The sequence below is a fragment of the Octodon degus genome, unplaced genomic scaffold (assembly GCF_000260255.1).
Source record: "Octodon degus isolate 3935 unplaced genomic scaffold, OctDeg1.0 scaffold00092, whole genome shotgun sequence".
Lineage (NCBI taxonomy): Eukaryota > Metazoa > Chordata > Mammalia > Rodentia > Octodontidae > Octodon > Octodon degus.
The window spans coordinates 9,213,672-9,227,316 of NW_004524668.1; the positions used below are offsets into that span (position 1 = coordinate 9,213,672).

At 49.1% G+C, this 13,645-nt stretch overlaps 1 protein-coding gene across 3 annotated transcripts in view; it reads right to left on the bottom strand.

Annotated features, from left to right (window-relative positions):
* Positions 1-1,167: 1,167 nt before the first annotated feature.
* Dnajc16 (DnaJ heat shock protein family (Hsp40) member C16) overlaps positions 1,168-13,645 on the bottom strand; it is a 39,822-nt gene continuing 27,344 nt past the window's right edge. For 2 of the 3 annotated variants that reach the window (XM_023722564.1, XM_023722565.1), the window contains exons 8-15: positions 11,389-11,519; positions 9,767-9,950; positions 8,507-8,689; positions 8,313-8,389; positions 7,436-7,516; positions 7,113-7,211; positions 4,596-4,769; positions 1,168-4,175 (exon numbers count right to left, since the gene is read on the bottom strand). In XM_023722564.1, coding sequence (XP_023578332.1) covers positions 3,776-4,175; positions 4,596-4,769; positions 7,113-7,211; positions 7,436-7,516; positions 8,313-8,389; positions 8,507-8,689; positions 9,767-9,950; positions 11,389-11,519 — 1,329 coding nt within the window. In that variant the 3' untranslated portion in view covers positions 1,168-3,775. The remainder of the gene's footprint in view (positions 4,176-4,595; positions 4,770-7,112; positions 7,212-7,435; positions 7,517-8,312; positions 8,390-8,506; positions 8,690-9,766; positions 9,951-11,388; positions 11,520-13,645) is intronic. The other variant, XM_004637708.2, reaches the window with a different exon arrangement.

The following is a 13,645-nucleotide window of genomic DNA, read 5'->3' on the forward strand; positions in this document are numbered from 1 at the left end:
TAGTACTTAGCACATTTTCTATCTTAAAGCCAAGACACTATGACAACAGTTCCTGAAACATGCAGTTCAACTACGCTGACTATTGAGCATGCGTTAGGGTTACAGGGAAATTCAATTTTGTCGGAAATATAGCTGTAAGCAAGTCTTTATCTTGTGATACAAGAGCTGTCTCTGGGGCTGGGGAGATAGCTCCCGAGTTCAATCCCTAGTTTTTTTTTTTTTTTTTTTTTGGAACCAGGGATTGAACTCAGGCCCTTGAGCTTGCCAAGGAAGCGCTTATTCTACTAAGCCATCTCCCTGGCCCACAATCCCTAGTACTGCAAAACAAAAAACGGGCTGGGGAGATAGCTCAGTAGAATAAGCGCTTGCCTGGCACGTGCAAGGTCCTGAGTTCAATCCCTGGTTCCGCAAAAAAAAAAAAAAACCCAAAACAACAAACCCAAAACAACAAAAAAGAACTGTCCCATAGTCATCACACATTAAAATAGTTTATTTGTTTCCAGTCTGTAATATTCTTAAAACAAATATCAGTTTCAGTGCCTGTTCACAATACAAGAAAACAAAAATATACAAAAACCCTAAGACAAAAAAACCAAACAAAAAGGCAGACAATACCTCTGAAAACAAACAAACAAACAAAAAACCAAAACAAAAAACCCCCAAACATAAAAAGATACAATTTGCCAAATAAATTATTTGTTCCAAAGAGTATCAAAAGTGCAAAATATTCACCTTCTTCTCTGATCAGTTTCTCAAGTATAATCACCTTTCTGAAACAGATTCAGCAGCTACTAGCTTGCATTTGTGTTCTGGGGAGGCTGTCAGATATTTGACATGAACTGAATCTCATGTGCAAAGATGGTTTTGTATCTTTTTTTTTTTTTTTTGGTTTTCCCGATGGTGGAGATCAAACCCAGGGCCTCACACTTGCAAGGCGAGTGTGCTGCCCCTGGGCCTCAACTCCAGCTCACACCCTAGCTTTTAAGGAGTTCGATTGGAAAGAAAATGGCTGACTGCTGGCTTCCCATTCCTACTTCCGAACAAGGCAAGTCATTTAAAGCACAGTCAGGTCCACTCCTTTCCTTTCCTTCAGAGACAGAGTCTTGCTACATGAAGCTCAGGCTGGCCTGGAACTCAGGGCCCGGGATGGCCTTGAACTTGTAGCCACCCTTCTGCCTCAGCCTGCTGAGACTGGGATGACAAGCATGTGTCACCATGACCAGCCTCATTTCTTTTTAATTCAAGAAAACACTTAAGTCCTGATGGCAGCTACAACTCGATTAGCCTGATAATAAATAAAAGGCTACAGGTATGAAGAGCGTGAATGAGGAGATCGACCTCTATGAAAATTATGACCAGACTATGACTGAGTAGCAGCCAGGAGCGCAGGGCACTTTCTGGAAGGAGGTCAGGCCTGCTCGCTGCAATGCTGCGAGTTGGGCCGGTAACCCCCGTGTTGGACGAACTGACCAGTACCTAAGCCCTCAAGCAGCAGTTGTGGCCAGCACCGGTTTGAGGCTATTTTCACCCATCTACCAAACCCATATCAGTGTCAAGGGGACACTTGCCCCTTAGAACATCAGTGTTGATATTTGAAAATTTGGTTGTCAAAAACCAAAACCAGGTCCCATAGGATTCCATATGAGAAATGGCAGCACTGGCCGAGCGGGACAGTGGCTCATGTGTTTGACACAAAAACAAAATCATGGCAACAACGTTCTGGAGGAAAGGCTTGCATGGTCAGAGGTGAAGTTCAACAGAACACAAAAGTGTCTTAGCATCTTCTTGGGGTATGTATGTACCAGCCCCAAGACAGATCTGAAGGAGAACTTTTGGACGAAAACATTTGCCAGGAATATTGTCAATTTCATCTCCATTTTCCTCCCCATGGCAAGCAGAAGGTCCAGCTGGCTGTTGGTGCTTTTAATGATACAAACTTTTAAAAAAGAGCACATTTGGGGTTTTTTGGTTTTTACAAATTAAAGCCAGGGATATCATTATTATCCCAAATTAAAAATAACCCACTACGGGACCAAAACACTCCTCTGATTAGCAATCTGGCTGTTAAAAACCAAAACCCAAGCCAAAAAATCCTAGGGGGAAAATCTTTTTTTGGTACTGGGAATCAAACTCAGGACCTTGGGCAGGTGCTTGTGCTGCTGAGCCATATCCCTGGCTCCCTAGAAAATATTTTTGAGGCCAGTGGATCAAGGAGCCAGTGAAATGAATTCTAACTGGGCCAGGGGCTACAGATAAAGCACCCACAGTCAGTATCCATGTCTAGAGGATCATGTGGAAGAGACGCCTGGCAGTGAGTTCATTTTTTAAATAAAGCTAGAAGAGGCCATGAAAAGCACAGGAACCCTCAGGCTCACATAATCATTAGGTACCACTGCAGCTCAGTGTTGAGATTATAAGGATCCAAGTGGCTTAGTTAAAAGCAATTGTGATTAGTGAAATACGCACTCCGTACGTGTCCTATCCCTGATTTTCACCCTTCATTGTATAGAAGGGCATTTGTTTTGACAGCAGGGCAGACCACTCTTAGAAGCTGTCCCAACTTCACTGGTGGTTTGGCCTTAAAAACAGAGAATGCCTGCTTCAGGCCGGCATGACCCGGCTCGGGCCCAAGGCTTACAAAGCCCTGGTGACGGGTGTGACCGTGACCCTGGCCCCGTGACTGCCGGGATCCTGACTCTGGGGAGCTGTGGGCGTGACGGGAAGGGAGCAGCGATGAAACCAGGACACAGGAATTCAGGCCAGAAGTGGAAAGGAAGCCACTGCAAAATGGGGTTCTAAGACAAGTCGCGGCTCACTTGTCACAAGAGATGACTTGAAGATGAGGTTCTTTTGGAGCAACAATGTTCAAAATATGACTGCTGAGGAAGTTCAGGTTCCTTGAGGCAAAGATGCGTCTGGTATTTGACTTAGAGACCACAGAAGAGGTTCCCCCACCGACCCCCGGCAGGCGGGTATAACTGGTCTTCAGTTTAACCTCAACTGGCTTCAGAGCAGCTTATATGCGTTCAGAGAACAAGGTTACAAGTATGGCTCCTAATATCCTTACCCTAACCCGGACAGAGGCAGAAAGGCATCTGAAAACACAGGTCAACGGCTTGTTGAAGGTGCTCCCTGCTGGGCGGACCCTTCCCAGGGATACACGGCTCAGGTTTCCCTTCCCTGTGCTTGATGGGGAAACCGAATTCCTGCAGAACCCCCATTCTCCCATCCTTTCAAAACTGTCGCTGGCAAACTGTCGCGGGGATACCCCCAAATACACTTCTTGACGCTTGCTCCCAGAACGACTTCAGGAAAGACTGCTTGGAGCAAGGCCCCTCTGGGCTCTAGCAGGAGCAGCAGCGCCAGGGTGGGCGACGGGAATGGCTGAGGGGCTGCAGGCGTCAGGCCCGGGTTCTGTCCTGCACCACTCAGGGTGAACCCTGTGCTTCTCCAGCGCAAGGGACAGGGCGGGAGGGAGGTGTGAGCACGTGAGAGAGGTAACAGAGGAGAGGGAATGAGTGGTCTATTTAAATAGCGGGCATTCAAGTGAGGACAAAAAACAGAAGAAAAAACCCAGAGGGGGAAAAAAACTTGATCTAGGGACATCAAGCCTGTGGTGTAGTTCCCTCCCAGGACAGCGGAGAGTCTTCCTGCCACTGTGGTGGAGGAGTGATCTAAAATCTATGCTCTGTGCATTGTTGAGAGGTGAGTCCTGAAAATACCTGTTCTGGGGACTGGTTAAAAACCTGAAGAGTCCACAGCTCCTTGGGAGCCCTCAGTCCAGCTCGGGCCACGACGGGATGTAGAACCGCTGTAAGGACCCTTCCAGCAAGCGCTCCATCCACAGGGACAGCTTGCTCAGCTTGCCTTTGAGGGGCCTGGGCCCGGGGCCGCTGGATGGCTTCCCCCGAGCCTCACCCAGGTGCAGGGCGGCATCGAGATCACCGCAGGACCCCATGGCCTCCTCTTCTTCCACTGTTTTTTGGGGCTTGAAGAGGCAGAAGTACTTCTTGTGGCCGTTCAGCGCCAGCACGTAGCCAGTGTAGTCCCGCTCCATGAAATGCTTGTCGTACTGGTTTGGGATCGGGGCTGCGTCCTGGGCAAACTCGAGGAGGTACTCCAGCCACTCCCGGTGCTTGTCCAGGCTCAGGAAGGAGAAGTGCAGGCAGCTGCTCCTGCCAAAGGACCGAGGGGGGACTCAGGGTGCTGCCGACACATGGGCCGCAGGGGACGCAAGGTGACAGCAAAAGGCTGGAGGCGGGACACAGACATAAAGGATTTCGGGGGGAGCCAGATGGCCGTGGTGGCAGCTGTGTCACTCTACTCATTTGCCTGCCTCCTGGGTCTGGTTTCCAGACAGCACCCATGGGCTGGGAACAGCCGGTGTCCTGAGAATGTTCAGGGAGTCCCACTGGGGTCAAGCTCTTCTGTCCACCAACAGGACACCAAAAGCACGTGGGCCACAGAGGAAAGGGCGCAAGGTCTTTCATCCAAAAGGACCTCAAATGGTATACTTTCTCTCCCTCACCCTTCCTTCTTTTTTTCACTCTTCCTTTCTTGCACACACATGCACACGCACACACATGTACACTTACCCAGTGAACGTGTAGACCTCAAAAGCAAACTTCTGCAGCAGGGCGGACCTGGTGGAGTTGGACAGGATGAGGACCACATTCATGTGGCCCGGCCTCAAGCGCACCAAGTTGCTGGTGTATGTCACATCCGTGAGCTCGGTGACCTCCACAAAGCCTTTCTTAGGAACCTTGCTGTCGAGAAACACAGAAGACTTAAGATATTGTCAGGAGACGGGAACAGCCACTACTTGAAAGAGGCACTAGAGGAGCAAATCCTGGGCTCTAACCAACTGGGAGGATGTTTACTATTGACTCGCTTGGGCGGGATGGAACCACCCTGACTTGCACGTACCCTGACTTGCACGTAATGCCAGCCTACAACAGCCCTGTCTCTCTGTTTTTCAGCTGCTGTGGCAGCTGCCTTAGGACAGAATGAAGACGTCAAGGACCATTCCATTCTGGTCTGTCTCTGAGACCCTGACTCATCAGTCACAGGCACACTTACGAGGCAGCGAAGTGCCACTGTGTTTCTGCAGAGATTGGTCTCCCACTTGTCTCTGAGGCGCTTCTTGGCTGCATTACTACGTCTGAGACAGAGGAACCGGAGCCACAGGTGAAAAGACTATCTATCTGAACACCTACAGGGTTCTGGTGGACACCAGTCAGCAGCGACCTCTCCCTGTCCAGGTTGCATGCTTATTATCTGTGACTAGGAGTGTTTTTTTTTTTTTTTTTACAGTACCGGGGATTGAACTCAGGACCCTGCACTTGCCAGGCAAGCACTTATTCTACTGAGCTATCTCCCCAGCCCTAGGAATGTTATAGATAGCAGAATGTTCTCCTACCTTTTGTTTTCCTTTTTTTGGCCAGCTCAAACCACCCTGAGGGTGGTGCTGGGGAATCGAACTTCGGTCCCCTGTGCCTGCCTAAGCTTGCCTAGGCAGGCGCTTTAGACTGCTGAGCTATCTCACTGGCCCCTTCTCCTACATTTTGGAATACAGTAAAACCTTGGGTTGCAACTGACTTTTTTTAAAAAAAATTTTATTTATTTATTTGTGTGTGTGTGTGTGTGTGTGGCCAGCTCAGCCCACCAGGGGATGGGGCGGGCTGGCATGTGGTGCTGGGGGATTGAACCGCGGTCCCTGTGCTTTGCTAAGCTTGTTCTAAGTAGGTGCTTTAGACCACTGAGCCATCTCACCAGCCCAACTGACTTGTTTTCACAAGTGTTCCGCGAGACGGGTCAATTTTAACTTGATAAACGGGCGATGTGTTGCGGTATGAGTAGTACATGACAGACCTCACATGATCACAACTGAGCCAGGTGCTCTTTGCTGTCTCTCCCTCTCTCTGCAGGATGGTGGGAGGAGGAGAAAAAAGTGGAGGAACCCCTCACTTCAAATGAGATTAGGGAGGTGTAGAAAAGCACCACCTGAGTAAGGTGATAGCAGTGTAGGTGATGGGTCTATGTAAGGACAACGCACTGTCACGTTTCTGTGAAATCCTCAAAAGAAGGCAAAAGTGTCATCGCCCAGCTCCTTATGAAAACTCATGAAAAGAAAGATTCCACTGAGGCAACAGGTAGCAGCCACCCCGGTAGCAACAGTGAAATCGTCCTCTCTCATCTCTGCACATGAAGGTTTTCAAAGGTAAGTGCAGGTCAATTTTTTTTTTTTGACACTGGGGATTGAACTCAGGACCTTGTATTTTCCAGGCATGCACTTAGGCCACTGAGCTATCTCTCCTGCCCTGTTTTCTTTATATTTTGTTTTATTATTTTGTATTATATTACAGTATTATAATAGTTTTCCTCAGACAAGGTCTTGAACTCACTTATGTGCTCTAGGCTGACCTTGAATTCACAGTGATTTTCTTGCTTCAGCCTCTTGAGTGCTGGAATTACAGGCATGTGCTGCAATCAGCCATAATCATTTTTACATGAGTAGTTTTGGGTTGTTGAGCAAATCATCTGAGTCTCCATTATTTATTATGGAGAAATACACTTTGATACAAAAGTGATTTGCTTATAAGCATAGTTCTGGAGCAAATTATGCTTGCAAACCAAAGGTTTACTGTGTTTCCCATACACGACGAGATTCCTTCAGGAATGGAATCCAAGCCTATGCACGCAGCTCGCTTATGGTTCACGTGCATCTATGACGTGGCGTGAAGGTTTTCCCTTTTCTGGGGTCAGGGCTCCCTATGCAGTTCAGGGTGGCCTTGAGCTCTGCCGATCCTCCTGCTTCAGCCTGCTGTGTGCTAGATCACAGGCGTGTGCACCATGCTGGGCTAGCCTGAAGATCTTTCACAGAGTATTTTTAGTGTACCTGCGCTTTGTCCATGGGGTCAGGCATGGGTCTTTCTACTTAAGGTTATCTTGGTGCGCCGTTTTAGATTCCAGATCAGGGATGCTTAACCTGTGCTCAGGGAAGGGAGGTGGAGCCTCTCCGCCCTCTACTGGCCATGCCTCCCACACCACCCTGGCAGATGCACTCAGGCCCCGGGCAGAGGGCAGGTGAGCATGGAGTGGGTCAGAGAAACCTGCTGCTTTCTTTGGTGAAGCTCGGTTCAGTCTTCCCAGCCTTCTCAGGAACCTCCTCTTTATCTGGAGGGTGTGACTCTCGCTCATCGTTGGAGTCACTAAAGAATGAAAAAAAGACCATTTACCCTCACAAGAAAGACTGGTTCTGAGACAGGGTCATCTCCCAGGCTGCCTTTGAACTCCCTGACTCAGGAAACCCTTCTGCTTCAGCCTCCTAAGCAGCTGGACTATAGGTGTGTGCCACTGTGCCCAACCTCCAGACAGAGCATAAATAAATGGCTGTGATGACTGAGGGCGCACTGTGAGTAGCCCTGGCACCCACCTGAATGCCTGGACGATGACGGTACCGAAGAGGATGAAGAGGGCGGAGAAGATCAGGGACAGCAGGGGCATCATTTCCCGCCTGGAACCAAGCACACAGCTGCGTCAGCTCCTGCGGGTTTCTCTCTCACGCAAGGAGAAACACACCCAGTGAGTCCTGCTCTGGGGGTGGCGGGCGAGGCAGGCTTGTGTACTTGGTGCCCTACTTTGCAGGTAGCTTATTCTGAAAGGCTGGTTTTGTACTTCGGGATGTAAGAGGCTGTGCTGAGTAAATTCTGCAGAAGAGTGATGATAACAAGGCTAACAAAGACCTTTAGCTGTAAACACAAGAGAATTTTCTGACGCTGAGGTATCAGCGACTGAACGGTCTGCGGAATGACCTCAATTTTATTATTATTATTATTATTTGGGCGGCAGAATAATCCAGATGAGGTTCAGAAGGGGAAAATCATCCTTTCAGGATGTCTTCCAGGCTGGCTGTTCTAAGACTTTGCTCAGCCACTAGTACCTGTCAAGGGCCTGCCAGATTCTGGGTGCCGTGCTGGCTGCTGGTCACAGCATGAATGTGAGGGGAAAACGGTCCCTGACTGATTCACTGACTCCTATGGGCACCTGCTCGCGGGCCTTCCTGTGTGCGGGCCCCGGGCCTGGCACCAGGGGCCCTGACAAACTGGGGAGGACATGGCCAGGCGATCCTTTCCCACCCAGCGGGAAGGGGGAGTGGGCAAATAGAATGCGGGTTACTGAAAGGAGGAAGAGGGGAGCAGCTGTTGGCAGGGTCTCCGCGGCATGCATAAGGGGAAGAGCATTTTTTCCCAAGACACATGGTGACACTGGTATTCACAGAGAAAGACCCCACATTCCCAGCCGGTTCCTACCAGTTACTGTGAAACATGGTTTCCCAGCAGTCAGAGAGGTAGTCGGAAGCAGAGTAGAGCCATCGGAGGAGGAAGACCTAGGGAGACAGACATGTGGGGGTCGTGGCTGGGCCTGGAGCGAGGGTCCTCTGCCCAGACACAGAGTGGCTGTGAACCTCTGTCCCCAGCGGCCCGGCCTCCCGGGCAATGCTCACAGGGGCAAGTTCATCTGTCAGGTCGGGCAGCACAGCTTCGGATGCCAGGAGGCCTGGGTCCTTCCGCAGCTGGTCGAGGAAGCCCAGAAGGATGAACTTGTCGCTTTCGCTGCCGGTCCAGGGGTCCTCCAGGGTTCTGTACACCACTCTTCCTGCTGTGTTGCGCCTTTCTAAGATCGACACCTGGGGGCAGGGGAGAAAGCCATTAGCAGTTGTCCAACCCAGGAGGCTGGACGGAAGGGTCTCGTGAAGTCAGTAACAAGCTCCAAGACAAACAGGGGAAAGGTCTAAAATACTAGCAAGGGGCCAAGGAGATGGCTCAGATGAACAAGCACTTCCCTGGCAAGCACAAGGGCCTGAGTTCAATCCCCAGTTCCAAAAAAGAAAAAAAAAAAAAGTAAAATACTAGCAAGGCACTGAAATCCTCCTGAGAAATGGAATTACTATTATTTTTGGCAAAAGGAATTATTATTTTGCAGTACTGGAGATGGAATCCAGAGCCTCATATGAGTTTTTCTTTTTTTTTTTTTTTTTTTGGAACTGGGGATTGAACTCAGGCCCTTGTGCTTGCCAGGGAAGCACTTATTCCACTGAGCCATCTCCCCAGCCCCTTTTTTTTTTTATCCCCAATGTTTTTAATTTTCATTTTGAGACAGGGTCTCTCTGGGCTTGCCTTGAACTTGGCATTCTTCTGCTTCGGCCCTAGGAGTTACTGGGTTTAAAGTACGTACCACTGTCCCTGGCACGCATGCATGTATTCATCCATTCATGAATGAGACAGGGACTCATTATGATGCCCAAGTTGGCCCTGACTCCTAGGTGCAAGCAATCCTCTTAGCTCAGTCCTCCAAAAAGATTTTTTTTTTTTTTCTTTTTTTTGAGAAAGGATCTTGCAATATAGTGTAGCCTGGCCTTCAACTCACTATATCGCCTAGGCTGGCCTCAGACATGAAGAGATCCTCCTGCCTTAGCCTCCTGTGTACTGGGATTACAGGTGTGTGCCACCATGCCTAGCTCAAAAGGAACTGATTTTATGGTGACTTTTTAAAAAAAAAAAAGACTGCATTCTATAACCTGTGACTTAAAATTGTAACAAAGCTTTGGCTTTTGGAGAGGTTCTCCATGATTACTAAGATGATGACAAAATCGAAGCTGAGCTTTATTATCTTTCCTGTTCTGGGGAGGGAACCTAAGGCCTCACTATGCTAAGCAAGTGCATCCCTGGCCCCAAGAAGGGTTGGGAAAGAACCCGGAGCTCACCGCTGATTTCCCTTGAAACGCCTCACTGTGTGGCAGCAGGGTGCTGGAGAACTCCTGCTGCCGGCCGCTGTAGACGTGCACGAACCTCACCGTGTCCTGTGTGTTGGCCAGGGCAAAGGAGAGGAAGGCCTCAAAGGGTTTGTTCAGCTTGGTGGCCTCGGGAGTCAGTAAGACCACACAGTACCTGCAGAAGACCAAGAGAGGAGATTCTGTAACAGCCCAGCCAGGACTAGAACCGGTTTGCTTCAGCCAGCAAAGATGACAGGAGGGCGCCACTGTCTTACAGGGCTGTGTACATCTGCGTGACAAAGGCTGCCGTCTCCGCGGACAGACTTCCAAGTCACTCATTAATGACCTGCCCTCTCTAGACTGGTGATGTTTTCCTCAAACAAACTCCTCCATGACCTCTGGGAGCTGGTCGGTCACAGAATCCCTGCTGCAGAAGGGCGCTTAGTGGCTCTCTGTCCTAGTTCTGCCTGGGAGGACTAGCTGGATGGATCTCAGGCAGGAGCCCACCAGGCCCGCTTTGAAGTGGTGTCCTCTGCACGGTCCCAGGGCAGCCAAACTGCTCATTCTCTTGTCTAGGCCCATTCCTGAGCACTAACTGAACGTGGGGAAGAAAGGCGACATTTTCGACCTCACGCAGCTTATGTTCTCTCGAGGGGAAGACAGACAAGAAATAAAGAAGCTGCAGAGTAACAGGTTGATAACGGGTTCTAGGAACAAAAGAAGGTGGGAAAAGGCCAGCGTGGGGTGGAAGTCACTGGTTAGGGAAATGTCACCTGGGAGGGCGGCACAGGAGCAGAGACCTGAGTGAGTTGCGTCAGAAGAGGAAATGGGGTCCGAGCACCCCAGGCACCGGGAGCCACAAGCGTGAAGGCTTGGGACCGAGAGTGGCTTGACCCAGCCTGGACAGTGAAGACCCTTGGCTGGTGCCAGGACGCTGCCCAGACGGCAGGCGTGCAGAGGGAGTGCAGAGAGGCCAGTGGAAAGCCGCCATGGACACAACAGTGGCCTGCTCTAGGGGGATGGTAGTGAAAAAGTGAGAAACGCAGTGGATTCGGAATATCTTTCAAGGTATAGTATTTGTGTGAACAAAATCCTTTTTTTTTTTTTAAGGTACCAGGGATTGAACTCAGGACCTTATGCTTGCCAGGCAGGTGCTTATGCCGCTGAGCTACCTCCCTGGCCCAACAAAAATCCTTACTGTCTAGGATTTAAAAAAAAACTTTTTTTTGAGACAGAGTTTCACTATGTAGTTTAGGCTGGGCTCAAGCTCACTATGTAGCCCAGGCTGGTCTCGAAGCCATGAAAATCCTCTGGTAGGGACTGCACCTCTCTCCCACTCCAGTGTCACTCTAGTGACCTGGGCTCCCTGACACCAGTGAAAGTCTCTTTCTTCATCTCTCAGGTCCCCACTCAGTGTCATGGCTTAGGGATCTCTGACCTCACAGCCAGGCTGGTCCTTAGAGATGCAGGAAAAATGCCCCTCCCCCAACTCCCGCATCAGTCAGTACGTCAGGACCAGTTTTGGTCCCCGTGGAGATGTTCGATGGCGCTGTGGTCCGAGGCTTCAGGCCCTCCTACACAATGACAAGCAGAGGCGACTCTCGAGTCCTTACTTCCTCTGGCGGTGAGACCGCTTCACCGGGCAGAGCTCGTGGAACAGCTTCTGGCTGGTGAGCCTGGCCGCCAGCAAGTACTTGTTCTGGGTGATGAAGTTGTCCACCACCTGCTTCTTTAGCCCTCGAGCCTGCACACAAACCAAGAAGTGGCTGCTTGTGACTCAGTTTTCTCATTACAAATGGGTTTTACTCACAAACCTATAAAATGTGACAGTCCTGGCTCCAATCCCTTAGCCAAGTGAGACGGGGCCAGGAACACACGGTGCTGAAGATAGAGCTACTTCAGGCCAGAGGAAGAAGCAGGGCCTCTTCCCATGGGGACTTCTGTATGCCACGTTATGCCAGCGGAGCAGAAGAGTCAGGTCAGTCATTGTGAATTTTAGGCAAATACATTTCCATTCGGGGTCTGTAGCCAACTCGACAATTAAAAACAAATTCCAAAGGAACAGTACTATTAAGCATAAAAGGCTGACTACAAAACTGTCTGATATTTGTTTGTGAGTACTTCATAGGACACAGATCCTAGGTTCTCAGACTACATTGTGTTTAATCTAGAATATAAAATATAAACCTGAAATACAATTTTTTTTTTTTTTAATGTGTTTGGTACAGGGTTTCACTATGCAGCTCAGATTTGTAGTGATCCTCCTGCTTTCAGCCTCCCCAGCACTGGGATTACAGGCATGCACCACTACTCCCAGTCTCGGTGGCCAGCTCAGTGCGCCCGGGGGTGGGGCTGGTGTGGCATGTGGTGCTGGGGATCGAACCCTGGTCCCTGCACTTGCTTAAGGAGGTGCTTGGTCTGCTGAGCTATCTTGCTAGCCCTGAAATGCAATTTTTTTTTTTTTTTTTTTTTTTGGTGATAGGATCTCACTCTGCAGTCCAGGCTGGCCACAGCAATCCTCTTGCTGAGTAATGAGATTATAGGCATGTGTTACCACACCCTGGTGGGAAAAAAACTTCTGAATAAGCAACGGACCTCAGCAGAAAGTCTATCCTACATTAGAAAATATTCTGAATTTAAATGCTTAATGAAAATGCTATTTATCAAAATTTTGGAACACAAAGTAGTACATACACCTTTGGAGGGTAATCCTAAATTTATAATGCTTTTCTTGCTGCACGGGTGCACACCTGCAGTCCCTGCTACTTGGAAAGCTGAGGCAGGAAGGAAGGTCACCTGAGGCCAGGAATTCAAGGCGAAGGCCAGTGACCCAGTCTCAAAAATCAAAGCAAACCAAACCAAAACCAGAACCAAGCACCAAACAAACAAGCCAAAACCAGCTGGCGATGTAGCTCAGTGGTAGAGTGTTTGAACACATTATCATTTGGAAAGTTCTGGGTCCAAGCCATTAGTCAACAAGGAACTGAAGGAATGGGCTGAGTGAAGTAGCGCATGTTTGTAACTCCAGAACTCTGGGAGATGAAGGCAAGAGGGCTGCAGGTTCAATTCCCACTTTTTTTTTTTTTTAAATATTTATTTATTTTTATTTATTACATTTATTTATTGTGTGTGTGTGTGGCCAGCTCAGCCCACCAGGGGGCGGGTCTGGCTGGCATGTGGTGCTGGGGATCGAACCGCGGTCCCTGTGCTTTAGCCAAGCTTGTTTCAAGTAGGTGCTTTAGACCACTGAGCCATCTCTCCAGCCCCTCAATTCCCACTTAGAAAGCCCATCCAAAAAACAAAAAGGGCTGGGGATGCAGCTCAGTGTGAAGGCCTGGGGGTTCCATCTCCAGTACTGGGGAGAAATAAACATTAAAAACAAAAATAGAACAAGGGATAAAAGCAACTTCTTTAATCAGATAAAGCAGCTGGGGAAACGCAGAAGGTCCTCCCTATCTCTGAGATGGGAAACAAGGGTGACCCCTGTGACGTTCCTTCCCCTGCACCCGAGCTCAGCAGCAGGATAGTCACCATTCTCATGACAGTACAGCTAGCAAGTCCAGAAGACGGTGCAGTAAATCATTTAAACCAGTAAGACAGTCTGGTAAGACTGCTTGATGACACGAGGCCAGTATTTAGGAATCAACTACCCTACTGCAGACAGAAGATGTAATAAAGAAGATATTCTTTCAACAGCATAAAAATTGAAGATGCAGCAAGCTGAGGAAAAAGTGTGGTCTTTAAAGGAAAACGGTAGGGGGCTGGGGAGATGGCTCAGTAGAATAAGCGCTTGCCTAGCAAGTGCAAGGGCCTAAGTTCAATCCCCGGTTCCACAAAATAAATAAATAAATAAAAAATAAATTAAAAAAA